The sequence below is a fragment of the Cricetulus griseus genome, assembly GCF_003668045.3.
Source record: "Cricetulus griseus strain 17A/GY chromosome 1 unlocalized genomic scaffold, alternate assembly CriGri-PICRH-1.0 chr1_1, whole genome shotgun sequence".
NCBI classification, from domain to species: domain Eukaryota; kingdom Metazoa; phylum Chordata; class Mammalia; order Rodentia; family Cricetidae; genus Cricetulus; species Cricetulus griseus.
The window spans coordinates 214,382,499-214,406,038 of NW_023276807.1; the positions used below are offsets into that span (position 1 = coordinate 214,382,499).

At 37.8% G+C, this 23,540-nt stretch overlaps 1 protein-coding gene across 6 annotated transcripts in view; it reads right to left on the bottom strand.

Annotated features, from left to right (window-relative positions):
* The window catches only part of Setdb2 (SET domain bifurcated histone lysine methyltransferase 2), a 66,451-nt gene that overhangs the window by 42,079 nt on the left and 832 nt on the right, over positions 1-23,540 (bottom strand). For 4 of the 6 annotated variants that reach the window (XM_035452223.1, XM_027390427.2, XM_027390428.2 and 1 more), the window contains 5 exons: positions 19,814-20,152; positions 17,445-17,570; positions 16,018-16,077; positions 12,649-12,745; positions 2,047-2,607 (listed from right to left, as the gene is read on the bottom strand). In XM_035452223.1, coding sequence (XP_035308114.1) covers positions 2,047-2,607; positions 12,649-12,745; positions 16,018-16,077; positions 17,445-17,570; positions 19,814-19,829 — 860 coding nt within the window. In that variant the 5' untranslated portion in view covers positions 19,830-20,152. Of the gene's footprint in view, positions 1-2,046; positions 2,608-12,648; positions 12,746-16,017; positions 16,078-17,444; positions 17,571-19,813; positions 20,153-21,169; positions 21,543-21,576; positions 21,606-23,540 lie in introns of those variants that run through there. The other 2 variants (XM_035452221.1, XM_027390429.2) reach the window with 2 other exon arrangements.

Here is a 23,540-nt window from a genome sequence, read left to right on the forward strand (position 1 = left end):
ACTGCACTGAGTTATTTGATCATGCAACAGACATTTAATTGTATGGATTTTAGTTTTTCAAAATGGGTGTTTTACTCCTCAGATGCCCCATTGTTGATAGTCTTAGTTCTGCTCTTCTATTATAGATTATTTTAATAGTTATTCCCTCATTATCAGAGAGATATATTCAAGAACTCCTGAATACTTAAAACCTTGTATTAGTACCAAAGTCTATTTATTTGTGCCTTTCCCAATACTTTGAAACATTGCCACATGATACCAGAATTAATCTTCCCTGCATGTTTTATTTTCCTACATATCATTACTTGTATCCTTTGGGGCAATTAAGTAAAATAAGACTTACTTGAATGTATTGCAAGTATGATACTTGATCTGATAATCAATGTAGCTGTTTCATGACTGAGTGGCAGCTTATGAACAGTGTGGACAAAGAGATGATTCACATTCCAAGTGAGGCACTCCCAACAGCATGTACTTAAAAACTTATGAACTGAGTGTATATGGAACTCTCCACCTAATGTTTTTATTATTATTATTAATATATATGGGTGTTTTGTCCGAATGCAATACTATGCACCACTTGTGTACCTGATGCTTGTTGCCTAGGGAGTGTAGTGGATCCCTTGGCACTAATATGAACTGCCATGGGGGAGGTGGGCATTGAACCTGGGTCCTCTAGAAGAGCAGCCAGTCCTCTTAACGCCTGAAACACCTCTCCAGCACAATATTTTTAAACTACAATTGACCATTGGAACTGAAGCTATTGTAAAGGAAGGAACTGCTATAGTGTAGATAGTGTTCACCATTTTCTCAATAAGAAATAAAAAATGACAGGCAGATCCATGGCTTACCAGTCTGTCACTCAATAGCCATTATCAGATCAAATACCTGCAATGTTTCAGAGCATGTAGGAGAAGAATAAATAGACTTTGTTACTAATACAAGATTTTAAGCATTTGGGGGGTCCTTGAATATACCTCTCAGATAATGAGGGAATAAATGAATTAAAATAATTTTCCTTTTTCTTTTACTTAGTATAGGTAGCCAGATTTGCATAGAGTTAACCATACATACACAAATCTACCCTCTTACCAGCAAACCTACAGACACAAGTATTATACACATCTTGTTTTTCTCCCTAGACTGACAGCTATGAAACCAGCATAGGATTGAACCAGGCCCCCTCCTACACTCCCAAACGTGGGTGTCAGTTACAAATGGACTTTGGGAGCCCATTCCTCATACAGGGATACTCTCTCAGCCTAGATACATGGGGGAGGGCCTAGGCCCTACCCCAAATGATGTGCCAGACTTTGAAGGACTCCCCCATGGAAGGACTCACTCTCCCTGGGGAGCAAAAAGGGGATGGGATGGGGATTGGTGAGGGCATGGGAGGATGGGAGGGAGACAGAACTGGGATTAATATGTAAAATAAGATTGTTTCTAATCTAAATAAAAAACATAAATAAAATGTTTTTCAGGGTCTTAATGTATCAGAACATGTTTTCATTTTCTTGATGGAATGTCAATACAATGGTTAAAGAATGACAGTTGTGAGCACACTGAAATTCCAAAAAAACCTAGCTGGTATTTGTAAAAGTAAAATATGGTAAGTGACATAGAAATTAGGAACAAAAGTTCTAATACTGCCTCTCCAATTTGTCTGCTGTGACCTCTTTGAATTTGTTTCTGAGACTAATTTCCTTATTTGTATGACAGAAATGCATTACCTAACACACAGGTTTTTGTGGTGACAAAGAGAATGAGTGTATTCAAAAAGGTTTGGGCATGTATAGTACTCATAAATAGTTCTGTAACTGCTATTATAACTATGGTACTACATAAAAGGGAATACTCATCCTTAGAGGAAATAAATTTCAAATTACCAGTTTTGGCAAAGACATGGTTAATGTAATGCTGTCTGTTCATCTATTTCATACAATTTGTGCACAGGCTTTAGACAGACAGAATAACAACCTGGAACACGGTAGGATTAGACAAATCCATCTACATTCAGAGATTGAAATAACATGTTTTTCTACTTACATGTCTATGCATCCCTCAGAACAGTCACATGAATCAGAAAACATGCTGGAAAAATTTAGATAGCATGCTCGAGGCCACGTTGTCTTTCTGTACTTAAATGATGGAAGTTTCCTACTGTCAATCTCATTACAGAAAGAAATTGGCACTGATTCCACTCCATTACTAATATCCAATTCAGAAACTACTGCATCTTGTTTTGGGTAATTCCGAGTCAACTGAACATAAGTATTGAAAGAAAAGTTGTCTGTGAATAAAAAGTTACACTCTGTCTCAATAAGGTAATGAAAAACTTCATCCATGTTTCTTAGACTCCGTCCACAAGGTGTTTTATAATTCACGTGAAGAGCAGAAGAATGAGAGTTTGTCTTTGCATGTCGTCTTTGGAAGTGACATCTGATGGGTAGCTGTAGAGGGTTTTCTCCCTTCAAGGACAGTGGTGTTTGCATTAGACAAGCACTGGAGCAGACATGGCTATGGAAAGATACACTCAAAGGGGGTTCCTTCTCCCTCAGGTCTGCAGATTTAATGTTCTCAAGCAGGGATGCTTTGTTTCCTGTAGATCTATTAGAATAAATTAATTATTAGTACCTTAAATTTATAATCTAGCTTCATTTTTTAAAAACATTGCACACTAATGTGGCAATTACTATATCTTCTTGGACAACCGTAAGATAACCTAGACTCTGAAGCATTTTATACATTCTCGAGGCATCCAAAGATCAGACATAACTTAAGACTATTCCAGGAAGTTGAACCTAGCTGTGACTTTCTACTAGGCTCTGACACATGCATTTGGACCTGCGTTTGTGCAAAGGCTAAAAACAGCATTTCTTCATGTGGGATTTGCTAAGCTTTTGCCTAGGAAAACTAAGATAGCTGAAAAATTAGTTAAGAATTGATGGGGAATGTACTACTGTGTATGTTTATCTTATTGATTATTGAATAAAATACTGTTTGGCCAATGAGACAGCAAGTTAGACGGAACTAGGAGTCAAAGAGGATTCTGAGAAATGTAGTAGAGAAGTGCTGATCCAGGCAGGAAGTGACATAGCAAGGAGACTCATATTTAAGCGAAAGAGAAACAGGAAGGGCCCTCTTTTCCCCTTCCTCCTCCAGCGGCAGGATGTGATCCACCAGCCAGGAGGGACTCCAACAAGGCGTCCGATAAGATAAGTCTTATAAAATATATAGATTTATGATAATTAAGACTGAGCTAACAGATGAGGAATCCTAGTCATTGGCCAAGCAGCACTGAACCTAATACAAGTTTCTGCATATTTATTTGGGCCTAACTCAGGCAGGCGGCTGGCATAAAGCTCACACGTGGCGGTGGGGCTCAGGCAGCTTTTGGCGGAAAGATTTATCGTAACAAAGAATCCTTTACAAAGCCTCCATCTAACAACTATTTAACTGGTTTTTCTCCACAATATGTAATCCAGCTGTCAACCATATTGATACTCTGAGAATAGCAAACTGACAAAATAAAATGGGATGGTATTCAATTTAAGGGGAAAAAATCTGAAAAAAAGTTCTTGTATTTTGAAACCCCCCCATTTTTTTTGGTACAGACAGGGTTTCTCTGTGTAGCTTTTTGGATCCTGTCCTGGAACTCACTTTGTAGACCAGGCTGGCCTATATACATAAACAAGAGATCTGTCTGCTTCTGCCTCTAAAGTGCTGAGACTAAAGGCGTGCGCCACCACCACTTGACTTGAACCCAATTTTTAAACTTCTTCAAAGAACTCAAATTTTATTTTACTAAGTGTCTACTATACATTAGAACAGGTATTTTATTTGCTTTTGTCTGTGTTTAGTATGAAATAGACACTGAAACACATGGAATGCTCTGAGGTTACAAATCATCACTCGAACAGTGATATGTGAAGCAACTTCACAGTGTACAGCTCTCTCTACCATTTCTGTTAGTCACATTATGCTACTATAAACCAATTTCTGTTAATACTGACAATCTTACTCACTCAGAGGACAAGTTCCTTTAACTGGCTATGTACACAATTTCATCAATGAAGGGGTCTCGGTAATTTTGGATTTCAGACTAATGGGTAAAACCATATAGTATTACTTGTATATAAATTTTCTAATGTTGGAACTATTTCCAATTTGTCTCTGTTAGTGCTTTGATGAACATCTTAGGACATAAATCCTTGACCAACTTCCTGATTATTCTTACATCTCTTTAATAGGAATTACTACTCAATAGAAAAACACATTAAAATAACAAGAAAACCTTGGTTAATAAAAATCACATACAAGAATATATTTTCTTATAAAGACCCAGATGTCCCTTTGAGAACTACAGAAATCTCATCAAAAACGGACTTTATCCAAACTTCTGCACTAGAAGATAACTACACTGTCAAAGTTCCTAGTAAGCATAAGGCCACATGCCTATGATGATCCATGCCTTTCTTTGAAAAGCCCGAAGGATTGGGGTTGCAGCTCAGTGATAAAGTACATCTTAGCATGCATGTATGAGGTTTTGGGTTGTAAATACAGAATGGTAAAAACAACAGCAGCAAAAAGCTAACAAAACCCAAATTCTTCCTGATAAAACTCCATACTACCAAGAGAATGTAAAGTTGTTCCTGGATCTAATGATGGACAGATACACTGCCAGTCTCCCTACACTTTCTTTGAGGACTACTGAGAGGGGCTAACACTCATGATCCTTTCCAGTTTCCTGCCTATGTCTTCCATACAAAATTATCTTTCCTAAAGATCTGAAAATAATGCTTTTGGGGAACAAAAGTAATTTGGGGGGCATCAGTTTTCCAGTTTCTGTAGGAGAATGGAATTCTAACTTCAATGACAATGGCATTTTGTTTTGATCCTAAGGATAGCAGACCTTATGTATGGTGGTCATGGGTCTATCAATTAGCTACATCCCCACTTTGATAATAATGCTAAATGTCAACTAATAGACACAGCTGTTTTAGTCATTCACACTGACCACACATTTTTAAGTTCTTATGTGAGCCCAAGATTGCTCTATAATTTATAACCCTTTTAGATGCCCAGTCACTCCTACACAAAACGATTGGAGTTTAGTTCTTTCTTTACTGCCAGTAGCTATTAACTGAAATCTCACTAATATGGCTGTGCCGACCTTTAACTTTGACCCTTGTCATCAGGCTTTACTAATTACCAACATTTTTAACTTAATTTATTCTATTCTTTTCTTTCTCTTGACCATCCACTTTCTTCTGCAGGATTTTAAAGCAAGTTCTGTCATCACATCTTTTTACCCAAAACAATTCAGTAGATGTTTCTAACAAAGTTCAATATTTTCAATTACCCACATCATCTATCCAAACACAAACTTCAGCTATGTTTGCTTCTAGTATTTTTTTCTTTCCCTTTAACCTAGTATTAATGCATCTTCCCCTTCATTTTTATGATATCTGCTAAAATTAATTGTCACTTGTTCTGTCATTTCTCACATTTTGGAAATTAGCTAATGCCACCTAGTGATGACGATATTTAATTCAATTCTCTACTAAAGTAATGTAAGTTAATTGGTAATCCTAGAATCTAAGATTCAAGTTCAAAATTTTGTGGGGGAGGAGGACAGGAAGAAATTAATCACAGGTACTGGTATCAGCTCCAAGAGGTACACAAGATCTTGAAAAGTCACTCTTTGAGATGATAAAGAGTGATAAGCAGAGTGTGGGTATTTTCAGTCAAACCGTCATGAATACTTCACTTAGGCTTTGTGATCATTCAAAGTATGAGGAAACTTTTACAGAAATTTAATATTGCTAATATTGCTACATTTTATAAGACCACTGCTTCTTCACAAACTAAAAGTTTAAAACCAAATAAATGTCCTCATCACAACTAGATGGAGGGCCTTACTTGTTTGGGCTATGGAGGACACAGATTGCAACCAAACCAATACATCATCATTATTGACTTCTCTGGGCTGCAATGTTTAAAAACTTGGCTTTTTTTTTTTTTCCTCACATTTGTTTGTTGTGTGTATGTGAAGGGCAGAGGACTACTTTTGGGAGTCTGTCCTCTCTTTCCATCAAGTGGATTCCAGGGATCAAATTCAGGTTGTCAGGTTTTAGGCTGGTGCCCTTACCTGCTGAGTCATCTCAATGGCTGAAATTATTTTACAAAGAAATATTTCTAACTCTTGAGTTATCCGGGTACATAACTGGTATAGGAAAAGTGTAGTGTCTGATGCTCCCTCTCTTCTCTATTTACTAATATCCAGAATAATAAGTTATATCTCAGCAAGTGTCAAGGTGACTTAGATGAAAAATAGCATCTTGTTTTAAAAACATCTTTCTCTAATAAATACATGCTTATCACTCTTTTGGTGAAATGATCATTTATATACTTTTCATTAATCATCAAAGAATTCCTCAGTGTCTGATGCAATGAAAACTACAATGAGAGTTCCATTACCTTAGAAGATAATACTCTAAATAGAGAATTAGTTTTTACAATAAATTATAAATTTTTAAAGTAACTGTGTTTTTTTTTTTTTTTTTTGTCAATTTGACACAAACCTAGACATATTTGGAATGAGTAAGAATTGAGAAAGTGCATCAATAAGATTGGCCTGTAACAAAGGACACAGACAACAAGAAAAAACTTTCCCACAGAATGGGAAAAGGTCTTCACTAACCCCATATCTGACAGAGGGCTGATTTCCAAAATATACAAAGAACTCAAGAAGCTAGTCACCAAAACACTAAATAATCCAGTTAAAAGTGGGGTACAGGCCGGGCATTGGTGGCGCACGCCTTTAATCCCAGAACTCGGGAGGCAGAGGTAAGCGGATCTCTGTGAGTTCAAGACCAGCCTGGTCTACAAGACCTAGTTCCAGGATAGTCTCCAAAGCCACAGAGAAACCCTGTCTCGAAAAACCAAAAAAAAAAAAAAAAAAAAAAAAAAAAAAAAAAAAAAAAAAAGTGGGGTACAGAACTAAATAGACAATTCTCAACAGAGCCAAGTGCCTTGGCTGAAAGGCACTTAAGAAAGTGCTCAACATTCTTAGCCATCAGGAAAATGCAAATCAAAACAACTGTGAGATACCATCTTACTCCCATCAGAATGGCTAAAATCAAAAACACCAATGACAGTTTATGCTGGAGAGGATGTGGAGAAAGGGGATCACTCCTCCACTGCTGGTGGGAGTGCCAACTTGTACAGCCACTTTAGAAATCAGTATGGCGACTCCTCAAGAAAATGGGAATGAATCTACCACAACATCCAGCAATTCCACAATACCCAAAAGATGCACATTCATACAACAAGGACATCTGTTCAACCATGTTCATAGCAGCTTTATTTGTAATAGCCAGAACTTGGAAGCAACCTAGATGCCCCTCAACCGAAGAATGGATAAAGAAAATGTACATTTACACAATGGAGTACTATTCAGTGGGAAAAAACAATGGAATTTTGAAATTTGCAGGTAAATGGATGGAACTAGAAGAAACCATCCTGAGAGAGGTAACCCAGGCACAAAAAGACAAACATGGTATGTATCACTCGTATATGGATTTTAGACATAGAGCAAAGGAGTACCAGCCTACAATCACTGCCAGAGAAGCTAGGAAACAAGAAGGACTCTAAGAGAGACATACATGGTCCACCAGAGAAGGGGAAGGGAAAGGGGATCTTCTGAGCAAATTGGGAACATGAAGGGAGGGGAGAGGGAGTTAGGATAAAGAGAAGGGGAGAAGAGGAAGGGAGAGGAGGACATGAGGGAGCAGGAAGCTTGAGTCAGGGGAAGAATAGAACAGAGCAGGAAAAGAGATACTATAATAGAGGGAGCCATTATGGGTTTTAAGAGAAATCTGGCACTAGGCAAATGTTCAGAGATCTACAAGGATGACCCCAACACTACACCTCCACTACAATCTAAGTAGTGGAGAGGCTACCTTAAATGCCCTTCTCCGATAATGAGATTGATGACTACCTTATATGCCACCCTAGAGCCTTCACCCAGTAGCTGATGGAAGCAGAAGCAGATACCCACAGCTAAACACTGAGCCTAACTCCTGGAATCCAGTTGCAGAGAGGGAGTGATGAGCAAAGGGGTCAAGACCTGGCTGGAGAAACCCACAGAAACAGCTGATCTGAACAACATGTTGTTCATGGACCCCAGACTGATAGCTGGGAAACCAGCATAGGACCATCCCAGACCCCCTGAATGTGGGTGTCAGTTAGGAGGCCTGGGCAATCTATGGGGCCTCTAGTAGTGAATCAGTATTTATCCCTAGTATAGGAATGGACTTTGTGAGCCTATTCCACAAGAGGGATACTCTCTCAGCCTAGAGACACAGGGGAGGGCCTAGGCCCTGCTTCAAATGATATGACAGACTTTAAAGATTCCCCCATGGAAGGCCTCACCCTCCCTGAGGAGCAGAAAGGGGACGGGATAGGAGGTAGGTGGGGCAGCAGGGGAGGAAATGCTGAAAGCCTGATTCCTATTCCTAAGACTTTCATGCTTGATCTTACCATTATGACATGTTGTTTATCTTGAGCAATTCATGGGGCTGAGAATCTACCACATAGCTTATTAACTTGCCTATGAGATTACTGGCCAATTAAGGGGTTTAACCATTGAAAGAAAAAAAAAAACTAACCTGATGGGGGAAGTCCTTCTGTGTGTATGTTTGTCTAATTGTAATTGGTTGGTAAATAAAGCATTGTTGGCCAATAGGAAGGCAAAATAGGTGGAGCTAGGAGTCAAGGAGGATTCTGGGAAATGCAGTAAAGACAGAGTTGCCGTGTGGGCCCAGAAAGAGAGGACCTATGCCACTGGCGTCCTCGATAAGATTATACTTTATAAAATATATAGATCAATGGTTATGGTTGATACTTAAGACAGAGCTAGCAAATAAGAAAATCTAGTAATATAAGACTCTGTGTGTTATTTGGGGGTTCTGAAGCTGGTGGCTGGCTACACACACACACACACACACACACACACACACACACACACACACACACACACACACACACACACACACACACACACACGACAAACAAACAACACACACCTCATAACCCTTGGGAAATCCAAATCAAATTATTTTAAAATAATTCTAGTTAACAGAGTGTCGGTGAGCTCCTTTAAAAATTCCAGCACTCTTAGACATAGAGTAAGGGATTACCATCCTACAATCAACATTGCCAGAGAAACTAGTAAACAAGGAAGACCCTACAAAAGACAAACTTTGTCCCCTGGAGAAGGGGAAAGGGTCACCATCCCCTGACCAAATTGAGAACATGGGAAGGGGGGAGGAAGCTACGAGAGTGACAAGGGAAGAAAAGGATGAAGAGGTCATGAGGAAGCAGAAATTTTGTGCCAGGTGTAGATTACAAGAAAGGACACATGATAGGTAGGATTTTAGTTGGGGGGTAGTGGTAGAGGAGGAAGGGAGGGAGAAGGGAACTGGGAACGTCATGTAATTCAATCTTGTTTGTAATCCAAATATATATATAAAACGAAAAATCAAAAATATAATTTTTCATGTCTAAATTAGACTATAAACATGGATATCATGGTTGGATAGTAGGTTAAACTGATGATAAACAGTTCCTGCCTGAACAATGGCCTAGAAATTTATTTTACCTTAATTTCATAACTTCTGTGCATTAATTTCTTGATGTGAAACACTTTCTGACTTTGCCTATTGTAGGGGTCACCCTGACCATGCCTACTGGGGCTGGCTACGGTATACCTGGCCATGCTCCCTAGGACAGGATGATGTGAGTGTAGCTTAAGAGTCAGGGACACACGTGGGAAACGTCTCTCACTTGCTCTGCTTTCCTGATAGTTGTCTTGGTGCACTGTAAGTAAGACATATTTACCTAATAAATATACCCTATCTGCTTAAAAAAAAAAAAAAATCCAGCACTCGAGAGACAGATGCAGGCAGATCTCTGAGTTCAAGGTCACCTGGTCTACAGAACAAGTTGCAGTACACAGAGTTAGACTACACAGAGAAACCCTGTCTTGAGAAAAATGAAACCAACCAAACAAAAAAATTCTAGGTAAGAGTGAACTCTTGCCTTGGAATTCTTAATGCAAAGAAGAAAATTCTGAGCTTAATTAGACATGTTCTTTCATCTGAAAAGATATCTCTGGATATATGAGCTCAGGTCTGATCTTTGAGTGACAGTCCAGTCCAAGAGTTCTCAGAAGCACTAAAGAAATGAAGCTTTGAGTGTGCAATCAAGAATATACCTAATGGTATGGATTAGTGGCTAAAGAAGTCAATTTAATTTCTTTGGGAAGCTTAGCTATCTACCTACCTATCAATCAATCAACAAGGTCTCCAATGTAGACCTGACTGACTTGGAAATCACTGACAGCCTTGAAGCTGCAGTTATTCTACTGCCTCTGCTTCCTTAGTGCTCAGATTAAAGTTATGTGCTATATGCCCAGCTCAAGTTTTTAAAAGAATTTAACAAAGAAAGATGATCAGTTATAAACAAAGATATTGGTCTAAATCTATAAGGGAAGTACTATTACAATTTGATACTGGTAAGAATTGGAGCTTTCAAAAATGTAAATGAAAAATTTTTTTTAAATTAATGCTAAGCTTGGGACAAGAAAATAATATTGGGAGGAAGATGGCACACAACAGAGAATGAAGAGTCTCTAGAAAACAAGTTTGCTGTTATCTTTTTCACCTGTAAGTATGGCTCTCAGGTTATAAAGACCAGACAAAAATAGAAAGAAACTGAGGTGGTTTTTCTTGTTTGTTTGTTTTGGGGGTGTTTTTCAAGACAGGGTTTCTCTGTGGCTTTGGAGGCTGTCCTGGAGCTAAGGACCTCAGATTCTAATAGTTAAGAGAATGTAATAGAATTTTACTTCATTTAAAAGCATCAAGGACTCTATATTCAACTCTGGAGGTTTTGGGGGAAAAAAGAAAAAGTATTTCAAATACAGAAGAACAAACAGAGAAAATGCTACCTGATTTGCTAGAAGAAGGTATCAAGCTTATGATTCTAGGTATTAGAATTTGAAAAGATAATACTAGTTGCTGAGTAAACCAAGAGCTAAGTCAGAAAATTCTAGGTCAACCAGAATTTTGGGGTGGTGGGTGGGTGTGTGGGTGTGTGGGCGCACGTGCACACTAAGTTTTCAGAGAGTTTGGTGATACTACAGAATTCTAAAGCAGTAAACTTTGGTTTCTCATGACAACCATATAAGAGACATGCATGCAGGAAAGACAGTAATAGAGCAAAGCAAATCTGAAGTTGTTTAAACAGATCTTTCTAAAAAATAAAAAAAAAAAGTCTCTGATATAGTAAGCAAGCAAGAAGGCTTTGGTTTTGGCCATATTTCATTCAATATATTTTCAGTGATCGTACTAAAAGATTCAAAAGGTATTTGTACAAGATAAGCTAGAAAAAAAAAAGAGCATTATAAACAAAATGTCTGAAATTAAAAGCTTTCTGGTATGCTGTTATAAAGAACTTATCCAAAAAGTAAAGTTTATCAGGAATAAACTATAATTGCTTGGGGCTGAAGACATGGCTCAGTGACTACAAGTGCTTCATGCTGATCCAGAGGACTGGGCTTAGTTCCATGCTGGGTAGCTAACAACCACCTGTAACTCCAGTTCCAGAGACTGGACACCCCCTTCCGGCTTCTGTGGGCACCTGCACTCACATGTGCACATATCCATACACATAATTAAAAATAAAAAATGTATCTTTAAAAATATGTAATTGCCTAAGGAGAAACTGAAAGGGAACTTGTTGGGCAGAAATTTTTGTGAAAAAAAAATCTTATTATATTAGAATGGTTGGTCTGTGTTTAAAAACTAATGAGATTTTATGCTATATATTGGGTTAGCATTTCTAATAAAAAAAAATTGTGAGCTACTAAAAGACAGTGAAGGGAGTTACAAAAGTGTGAACTTTGGTTTCTGTAAGAAATTGTTTTGAGACTCAAACTACACTGATGTCTCAACTGGGAAGCTGAGGTTACAATTCAAGGCCAGTCTCACCTCTCTAATGAGACCTTGTTAGAAAAAAAAAAAAAAAAAAAAAGAAAGAAAAACCAAACCCAACAAGACATCTCTACCTTTTATAAAATTATGCAAATTACATGTAACAGTGTTTATCTACAATCTTCAAAGAACAGAAAGTAAAAACAGAAAAAGATTTTTTTCTTGAGAATTTTTTTTAAAAGGGCCAGTTTAATTTGATAGCTGAAACAAGTAAAATTTAGAGCAACGAGTTAGGACTTTCATCAGCATTTGAAGGTTTTGGTGCAGGCCTTGCTGTTTGCCAGGTATGCATAAGTCTCCTGGGAGCTAAGGAATGTTCACTGAACTCAGAAGCAGAGGAGACAGGGTAAAACAGCAGGGCTTCTTCTCAGACCTGATACTCTTACAGGTGCTGACAATACTCAATTGACACTGGAGGCAATTTTAATACTCCAGATGTTTAAGGGTTTTTCTCAAAGTTGCTTTGGCAAATTTCAGTTCATTAATAAAAGGTAGATATCCTAAGCTAAATTTTATAAAAAGAGGTAATTGCTTAGGGATGTTTAGTAAAGAGCATATTAAGGGAGTATTAACACAGATAATGTATACATACAGAATGGTACAGTCCTCAGGAAAGGAGTTTTCACATGATGTAGAGGGAAATGCATTTGATTTGTTTTCCTGTTCATTCTGAGTCACAGGTATATGATCTACATGGAAAAAGTACAAATATGAGCAACAGAAATACAAAGTTAAGAATCATTCACTAAGACAGCCAAATCATATCTTCACTGATTAGAAATTATGCCCATATGGAACACTAAAATTTGCAAAGATACTAATATTTTTGAGACTCAGCAATAAGATTGTCAATATTTTCAAAAGTATTAAGAAAATAATTCAGAATAATTTTTAAAAACTTTGAAGAAAGTACTCCTGGACAATGAGTTTGATATCAATTTAATCAAAATAATAGCTATTTCAGGTGATTATCAAGTATTAATTCTGTCTAAATTTTATAGACAAATGGCATGGTGTTTTAAGGCCTTTGGGTATCTTCTTTCCTTTTGTTTGAGGATGGTTTAAAGCATTTGATTATCTCTTTTGATCTATTTGTCATCTCTTATTTCCTTGTACATCTTTTTACCCCTGGTCTATTTTTTTTTCTTTCTTTTTTTATTGGAAAACAACGAGTAATTACAGTTGTAACTAAGCAAGGGAAGAAAAGGTAACCAGTGGTTTAATCAGTATCTAGGGAGTATAGACTAGATCTCCAAGGGCTTGTTTTGATCTCAACACCAAGCCTTTTTGTTTTTCTTTACTGGCAAACAGATATATTTTTGTTCTAACAAAATGGTTCCAATTCAGGTGAATAGACTATATAAAACATAAAATCATGACATAGCATTTCTATTGGTAGTGACTCCAAACACAAACCCAACTGAGTTGAAGATACCTTGTTTTAAGAGAGGAAAAGAAGTATTAGGATTAACTCCTTGTATCATTTTCTCTCCTTCCCTTTAAAAGCCTTTCCCTCTCCCTCCTACAAAACTACTGTAATCCCTTAAGGGTGTGTTCACAATGAAACTGTGCAGAGGAATATTTGAGAATCAACAAATAAAGGAAAAGGTATTTTTCTCCCCTTGATTTTTAAAAATTGGATCCTCAAAGAAAGAGAAAAAAAGAAAGCTATAAAACTCCTCTTCCAGAAGATTCAACTAGAAGACTTGAGCCATCACATGAAAATACAGGATGCTAGCTAGCACTATGCCCATACAGACACTAACTATTACAATCTAGAGTATAGCCCATTTATTTTCCTCAGAGCTCATTCACCTTTCAAAAGTCACACCTACTTCTCTGTTCTCCACTCTCTTCTAAGAAACCATCTGCTCTAGAAGTGCCCTTCTGCTTACCCTCCCCTACTAACGTGTGTAGGGAGACACCCTAGCCCCGCCCAATAGTCCTGGGACAGGTGCCAGGTGGACCTGGGACTCGCCCATAAGGCGCACGCTGCACATAATAATCATCAAACGTGACATCAGTTTCAAAACTCGCTGCTATGTTGAGTATTCACGTCTGTGTACATTGAATCAACATACCTATATACCTTTTAGACTGAAAATTTTCTTTATGAGTTTGATTTATAGCCCCCAATACCACACACACACATACTCACACACACACGTTTCTTCCCTTATAATTCCAAATGTTACTGAAGAATACTGAAAGGAAAGAATTTTTTTAAGAGGACAAATTAGCAATGAAATTGAGAATACTGAGAAAAAAATCACCCAAAATACACTGGCATCATGCTCTACAACTTTTTCATAGAGTTAAAAACTTTAAGGCTGCAAATTTTGATAGCAAAACAAAAGCTAGCAAAATTTGCTGAGAATATCTAACAATATAAATGAAAATTTGGTAAATGCACTTTCAACACTTAGGGCAAAGTTATGAGAGATTAAAATTTATGGAGTGATACTATTGATAAAATAACTTCAAACTGTCATTTTTAGTCTTGGTATTTGTGGCACAACAAGAATTATATATTTGGTCTGCCCTAGTTCCTGACAGAATTACTACAATCCTTTGTAATTTCCCAAGTGATAGAGTGAGAACACCATCTTCTATTGTAATTTTGGTCTTAGTTCCAAACACTTCTAAAGGCTTTGGCCTCCAGGGTGATGTTTGTGTAGTTTACTACTGAGATGACTGCTAACTAGAATCCCTAGACAGCTTCAGCATGGTGGTTGGTCCATTAGAAAAACAAAAAACAAAGTAAGAAAGAACAATTACAGGGTTGGAATTTTCAGACTGAATCAAGTCCAGGAAGTAAGAAAGGCGGGAGACATCAGTCACCAGTGGTCAGTGCACTATTCATGCATTCATGCCTATGTAATGGGACCTCCACAAATGCCCTAAATAATGGGGGTCAGAGGCTTTGGGTTGGTGAAAGCATTCATATACAAGAAGGGTAGTATACTCCCCAAACTGTCTCCCACATGCTTCTTCACCTGGCTATTAATCTCTGTCCTTTATAACACTTTTCATAATAAACTGTTAAGAGGACAAAATGTATCTCCTTGAGTTTCTTGAGCTATTGCAGCAAAAATTTTAAAAGAGATTTATTTTTACATGATGCGTATACATGTTTATCTGTGTGGAGTATGTGAACATGAATGCTGGTGCCCACAGAGGCCAGATTAGGATGTCAGAGCTCCTGGAGGAGTTACAGGTGAATGTGAGGTGTCAAGCATGGGTGCTACGAACTTGAGTCCTCTGGAAAAGCAGAAAACACTCTTAACCACTGAACCACATCTCCAGCAAATGATTAAACGTATAGTGAGTGTTATCAGAACCCCCATCTTCAGGCAAGTCAGCCAGAAGTTACAGAGGCCCAGCATTTGTGATTGACATTCCAAGTAAGGGCAAGTCTTAGGGTACTGACTGACTGCTTAACATGTGACATCTCACCAGTAGCTACATGAAACTGGAAACCTGCTTGCTGCAGAAAATGCACACACCTGATGTCAGAAGTCTTATGAATAAGTTTTAATTTGTTATTTTTGATATTTTTAAACCAAACATGCTTAGCTCTTAGAAGATCAGTAGTTTGAAACCAAGATGAATTTAAAAAAATAATAATTATCCATCAACTTACCTATAATGGGTTGTGCTTTCCTAACAGTGCTCTTTATAGAAAATAAGCTTACAGTTCTTTAGACTCTTAGAACTCTATTTCCCCTCTTTACATGGTATTTTATGAAGAAAAGAAATAAACTTTCATTTTCCTTGGGTGCTTGGTAGAAGTGTGTTCCCTATCTCTGGAGGGGTAGGACTTTTCATAAAGCAAACTATGGTTCATAAAACATAGCAATGGGGATCTTACATGTTATTTCAAGTTATCTTTAACTTGACAGATTAAGATTGGCAAGGAAAGAACCAAGAATAGTAGGACTGGAATAAGCAATGAACATACCCTTTGTTGGACTGTTACTTATAGTTGCTTCATTTACCAGAATCATTGCTTGGGCATAGTCTGTTAAGAGAAAAAAATAAAAATTAAATAATAGAAGGAATAAACATAATCACTAATCACCTCTATTCAGGTTATCAGCTACAATACTAAACAATTTACATTTAATCTTTACAACTCCCCTGAGAGAGCCTTACAATCATCTGGACTAGAGACCAATGTATGTCAATTAACTAAAAGTGATAGAACTGTATTCAAACTTACATATATCTGACTCATGAAGGATTGAAAGTTTCTTTATAAAAAAGAGAATAAACAATACACTGTCATAGTCTGAAATGTCATTAGCATAGTATATCAGAATTTCCATGCTGAGAGAAAAAGCCTCTGGCAGTGACAAGAGAAACATGTTCCCAAAGAAACACTTAACCTGCATCTTTGCTAAATCTACATATGCGTTATTTGCCGGTTTTACTTCATCTTTCCCATATAATTTAATACTGTTTCAGGATAGGTAGAGAAACATAAGAGTTCTCTTACCACTTCTAAACAAAACTGTAAAAAAACATCCTCCCATTACCAGCCCGTCTTCTGATTTTCTTTTAGAAGAGCAAGGGCTACAGACCAGGGAGAGAGTATCGAGAAACATCAGCAATTGAGGACATCTTTGCTTTATAACTATATCCTCATGAACTAGAAGATCTTACATTTAGAGTCTCATGTTCTACAACCAACTAGAGTTGAAAACACATAGAAAAATAAAAAAACTGAAAATTTGCTTTCAATTAAACTAGTACAGAAAGTTCTGTTTGAAGCAGGCAAAGTGGTATATGTTAGTACAGAAAGTTTTGTTTGAAGCAGCTGACACTTATGCTGTTGTATGCTGGCATAGAACCTAGGGCCTTACACATGCTGATCATGCCTTCTACCACTAATGAACCATATGTGGGTCAGTTGTCTAAATGATGGAATAGACATTTTTTTGTTAGATTTTCCTATTTATGTCAAACTTATATAAGAAGCAGGTATTATTTGTGCAGCATTCTTCCCTTCCACTCCAACGATACGAAGGTATAAAATGAATAAGTACAAATAAAGGAGGAAAATGTAGCCTGAGTTCAACTACTAGGGAGGCTAAAGGAGGAGGAGTGCTTAAGCCTACTGCTTAAGGGGAGCTTTGGGCGACACATAATAGTGGAGTGGGCAGGGCATCTTCAGTAGCTATCATTTACAAATATCAGGGTTACCCATTTTTACAGGATGTATTGGAAAAGCAAGTTTGTAGAAACAGAGTAGACATAATGCATATAAAACTCAAATTAGGGTCTTAGAAATTTGATTATTTGTTGTTTAAAATAAACAACATGAGAATTATACTGCATTGAGTATGTAACATTAGTAGAAGTGTCATAAGTTTTCATTTTTCATACCTCTATTTGTGGCAGACCCATCTTTTATCTTCTGTTTCAGCGACTGCAGCACATCTTGTGTTTTTTCAAACATAAAATCCACTTTACCATCATCTTGTAACTCCATCCAGAAAGTCCTTGCATCACCTAAAATAGAAGTGAATAATCTAAGAGGTTAATAGAAATGCACCAATTTCCCTAAGGCACAAGTTACTGGAAATTCTACTTCATTTCTATACAAAAATTAAGATTCAATTGGTCTATCACTTTTTTTGAGGAAAAAAATATTCTAGACATATTTCCTTACAAAGAACTAGAAATAAACAATATGACTCAATTATCTTGCTTATGGTGGCACAGGCCTTTATTGCCAGGACTTGGGAGGCAGAGGCCGGTGGATCTCTGAGTTTCAGGCCATCCTGGTCTACAGATCGAGGTCCACAACAGCTAAGGCTGCACAAAGAGATCCTGTCTCAAAAAAAAAAAAAAAAAAAAACAGAAAGTGGTGCTAGAGATGTAGCTCAGTTGATAGAAGTGTATTCACATGTATGAAGTACTGAATTTGATTGTCTCCGGTACTGTATAAAACTGAGAGTAGTACAACCTATACCACAACTTGGGAGGTAAAAACAGGAAGATAAATTTCAAGGTCATCCTTGACTACATGGTGGGTTCAAGGCCATCATAGGCTACCAGATGTCTTATCTTTAAAAAAAAAAACAAAAACAAAAACAAAAAACCAAAGAATCAAAAACTTCAATGACACAATTTCTTAACTGGGAAAGAGGAAGAGTTACTCCAGGCTAGAATCATAATAGGGCAAAGATAAAATGTATAGATAACATGCATCTTTAAATTTCCATTAACACTTCCAACACACAACCTCTTCTCTGTGTAGATCATTTCAGAAGGAAGTATCTCCATGACTGACCGTTGAAATAACGAAATGTCTGACAATATTACTTTTTGAAAAGTCTAGTAGTTAAGAGTCTATACTGCTCATCTTGAGGACCTGAGTTTGGTTCCCAGCACTCATGTGGGGCAGTTCACAATTTCAGCTCCAAGAGACCTGAAATCTAATGCCTCTGTTCTCCATAGGCATCTGCCCTTAGGTTCACTCTGTCTGTGTCTCTGTGTCTCTCTCTCTCTCTCTCTCTCTCTCACACACACATACACACACACACTTAAAAATACTTACAAAATAATTTTTAAAGTATTTTATATTAATGTGGTTTTTATAAGGGAATTTATGCAAATTAACGGCTATAATTTCTGATATAGAGCAAACTAAAATCTTAGTCAAAATTTTTCTAGAAGTTTTTCAAGTTGAAAACAAATGACACGTGTAACTAAAGCTAACAAAAACCAAACCTCATATTTACAATATATTTAAAAGTAACAGAAAACCCTAAAATGTCAAACACAGAGAGAGACAGATCTCTGTGAATTTCCGGCCTGTCAAGGCTACATAGTAGAACTCTGTCTCAAAAGAAACAACTATATAAAATTGCTTAACATTAATAGGTTCATAAACCGTTAATAAAAATTAAGCACTAAACCTGCAAGTTTGACAATGGAGGCAGGATCTTCATAGGAAGGAGGCTGAGTTCTCTGATTCTCAATTCCTACTGGGAAAGTCTCCTTTCCCAGAGCATTTGGTTAATTAGGGGACTGCCAAGAAGTAGCCTCAGGAGGGGTGCTATTTCTGATACACACTCCACAAGAGGAAGCCTGCTTTTAATTCCCCATAGCATAGCCACAAGGCTTTAAGATTTCAAACAAAAGAAATCTGAGAGAACAAAATAGATGACAAGTGGCACTTACAGGTCAGGAGGGGCCATGATATCAAGGGCCTTATATGTAATGTTAACTTTAGTTTTATATAGAGGATAAGCATATTGTGCTGTGATTAGATAAACTTCTTCCACCACTTAAAAGCCAGGCATGGTAGCACACACCTGTGACCCCACACTTAGAAGGCTAAAGCAGCTGAAAGAAGGAGAAGTACAACTGTGAGGCTGATCTGGCTAGTCTGGGCTACATAGAAAAGATCACCCAAGTAGTTGTATAAAGACTTAAGAATGACTTATATTGCTCTATCTCAGGCAATCACATGGACAGTAACCCTGTGTGCATTAAGGTAAGGCACATTTATAAGCACCAGGCTGCTTTTAAAAAAGGAAAACAGAAATAGGAAGATAACCCTATCCTAACATGTGACTTCCACAAGTGGGAGCCTCTACCACAAATGTGTATATGCTGCACACACACCAAAGGGGTAGGAGGAAGGAAAAAGAAATCACTGAGAGTGAAACCCTGACATTCCACAATTTAGAATAAACTGTTTATAAACATTAGGGCACTATGTAACAATGTGCTCCATGACCTACCATTTCTTTCTCCCATCTTCTGGTGTTACTAAATATAAAATTCTTCAAAATTCGAGGAGTCAGGAGAACCACTTTGATTGGAGCTTATCCTGGAGTCCAGATGGAGTCTCTATGAAGTCTATAGTCCTCAAATAGAGTATGTCATTACAACATTACCTAATATTCCTTGATACTCAATAGAATCCGTGCTTGAAGACTTTCAGAATGACTGCTAGTCCACACAAAACAGACACAGCATCTTCATCAATGCCAAACTGACAGCTGGAGCAGGAACACTGACAATGTCTTTTCAAAAATAAAAATTAATCCCATCTTTGGTCCACAAATGCATAAAACATTCTGTAGGAAAAAACAAAGAATGGTGCATATTTACAAAGAAAAATAAGAGGAAAAAGATACTATTATAACAACAACTCTATCTTCAAAAATAATACAAAGCTTATGAAAAGAATATACATTAACTTCAAAAAAATCTACAAAACACCAAAATTATGAAAAGTACAGAGAAGAATCACCCATAATCCTGTTGCCCATGTTTAACATGTTAGTTAACACTTACCCTGTATCAACAAACTAGCCCTCTTAATACTTCATAAAAACTTTAAAAAAACAAGAGTGATCATGATAACTTCCTCATACACTGTTGTGAGGATAAAATTTATCATTTAGAATAGTATTTGATACATAGGAGGTATTCAATAAAAGTTAGCAATTATCCTGTCAGTGTATAATTTGAAGACCAAATTTAGATTTTAATGTATATGCTTTTTCCATGCTCACAATATCTATTCTTTCCCCATCATTAATGTTTTTATATAACTAAATGGCTGTATTATGTGCTTTGGACAATAATTCACACACAAAGGCTTTAATAATTTTTTAAATTATTAATTGACAATATAAAGTTATATATCAGGCATTTAATATTTTTAAACTGTTATACATAATACTGGAACAAACATTTTGTGCATTTTTCTGGTTGTTTCCTTAGAATATATATCTAGTGGTAGAACTAATAAAAATTTTCTGAATTATCAAAGTGATAGTTAATAAATGGTAAATTTTTCTGTCTTTTCCACATCATAAATCAGAGGAATGTTAGAAGGCTTTACAAGTTATATATAGTCATGTTTAAAACTAAAAGAGAACTCTCAACAGATACAGACCATGAGGCCTCTATGAGGAAATGAAACAGGAAAAGCTCAAGAGAATGCCAAGCAAAATCATAACACAAAAGGCTGCAAGGAAACCTCCCAAGGACATGAGAGTTCTGAATACATGAAGATTACTGTGAAAATGAGAAGTAGCAAGTGTGCTTAAGAAGATTAAATATTTCTAAAACAAATGTGGATATACCTTATATCCTCAAAGGGCTGAAGAAATGTACAATTCTGAAAAATAACCAATTAAGTATCACGGATATAAAACCAGTTCTTCAACTGTTTAGGTGAAAATCACAGAAAAGACTCATGAGAAAAGCCACCTAGTACTCTAGAAAATCATAGTTAAATTTATGGGGAAAAATAAAGGAATGAGGTGATAATGACCAAGAATTTCTCAAAATGGGAGAACACATAAGCCACTGTCCACCGAGTGCCAAGTAGAATATACTTTTTTTGTTTTTCTTTTTGAGATAGGCTAGCCTTGAACTGGCTAAAACACCAAGGATGGCTTGAAGGAACCGGCTTCCCTTTTGGCAGCCATAATGGTCGAACATGTGCTTCTATGACCTTGTCCTAGAAACCAGAAAGTCAGATGCCTACCTCGTGACAAGGAAACAATCAGAAGTTAGTCACTAGAAAGTCAGATGCCTGTCTCGTGACAAGGAGCCAATCGAAAGTTAGCTGGTGGCGCTATGCTTTACGACCCTGGGTGTGCTTTACAGACAAGTGCACAGCAATGACATAGAGAGCATAGCAACCACCCTGGGAGGGCCTATGAGCCATAACAACCAGTTGACCAATCAACACAGGGCAAGCCCTCCAAGCCTGGAAGCACACCAATCGTGAGCCTGTGCGTAAGCCTGTGCGTACCCCTAGACACTCCCCTTACGCTGCCCTATAAGATCTTTTGGGAGCCCGTAGAAGCCGTCTTTTCTAGCTGTCTGCCATGGCGGGTGGGTGAAAGACCCGAGCTAACATGGGGTTAGTTCGTTAAATTACAATAAAGCCTCGTGCAGTTTGCAGCAAGCTCTCGAATCTGCCTGGTGATTGGGGTGACCGCGAACGTGGCCTGGGACCCCGAATACTTGAGTTTTCGGGGGTCTAACAGGCTTTGAACTTCTGATCCTTTTGCCTGTACCTTCGGAGTACTGGGGATAGCCTACATGTGCTGCCACACTGGACTTACTAGCTCAGGATCCAAACCAGAGCTTTGTACAAGCTAGGGAAGTATTCTACTGACTGGGCTACAGCTTCTACCCCAGAACAGACTTCAAATATACCACCAATTGTGATATGCTTCAGAATAGCAAAAAATGAAACAATTCTTAAAAACGTCAAGAAAAGTCTGTTAATCAAAAAGGAGTGTGTATCAGACCGGTAATGAGACTCTCCAGAAATGCAAAATGTTAAAAGGTAAGTATAAACCAAGAACTGTATTTCCAGCCAAGCGACCTTTCCATTGTAAGTCTACAGATACCCAAGAGCCACTACGAGCCACTGCCCAAATGCTTTCCAGGATGGGTCTAGTAACTTCCACCTCAGCACGCTCACTAACAGCCTATCATCTCAGCAAAGGGCCGGTGCAGACAGGACGGTTGTTCTGAAGGAACCGGCTTCCCTTTTGGCAGCCATAATGGTCGAACATGTGCTTCTATGACCTTGACCTAGTCACTAAAGTCAGATGCCTGTCTCGTGACAAGGAGCCAATCAGAGGTTAGCTGGTGGCGCTATGCTTTACGACCCTGGGTGTGCTTTACAGACAAGCGCACAGCAATGACGTAGAGAGCATACGCAACCACCCTGGGAGGGCTATGAGCCATAACAACCAGTTGACCAATCAACACAGGGCAAGCCCTCCAAGCCTGGAAGCACACCAATCGTGAGCCTGTGCGTAAGCCTGTGCGTACCCGTAGACACTCCCCTTATGCTGCCCTATAAGATCTTTTGGGAGACCCAAGGAGCCCCTCTTTTCTAGCTGTCCGCCATGTCGGGTGTGTGAAAGACCCGAGCTAACATGGGGTTAGCTCGTTAAATTACAATAAAGCCTCGTGCAGTTTGCAGCAAGCTCTCGAATCTGCCTGGTGATTGGGGTGACCGCGAACGTGGCCTGGGACTCCAAATACTCGAGTTTTCGGGGGTCTAACAGTTCAAGGTCAATCTTCCAGTCAGCAGACAACAACAAACTAAAGAATAAGATCTCACCAGTGTAGCTTGAAAACTACTGGTTTACAAAAGAAAAAAAATAATTAAGTGAAAAACTTTGCAAAACAGAAACGTTAAGGGAAAAAAAAAAAAATTGAAACCACAACTTTATCTTCCGGAGACAGGACTAATGTTTCATTGTCAGGGGAATTTTTGTTGGTTCTGTTTTTCAAGACCAGTCTAGCCTCGAACTCATACATCCTCCTGCCTCTGCCTCCTGAGGGATGGAATTAAAGGCGTGCACCACCACTTGGCTTACAGTGCAATTGTAAATTTGGTTCTTTTCCAGTCTCGTGCTTTAATCTTGCAGAAAACACAACCCCTTTGATGTAGATCTAAATTTCCTTTTTACTTGGAAAAAA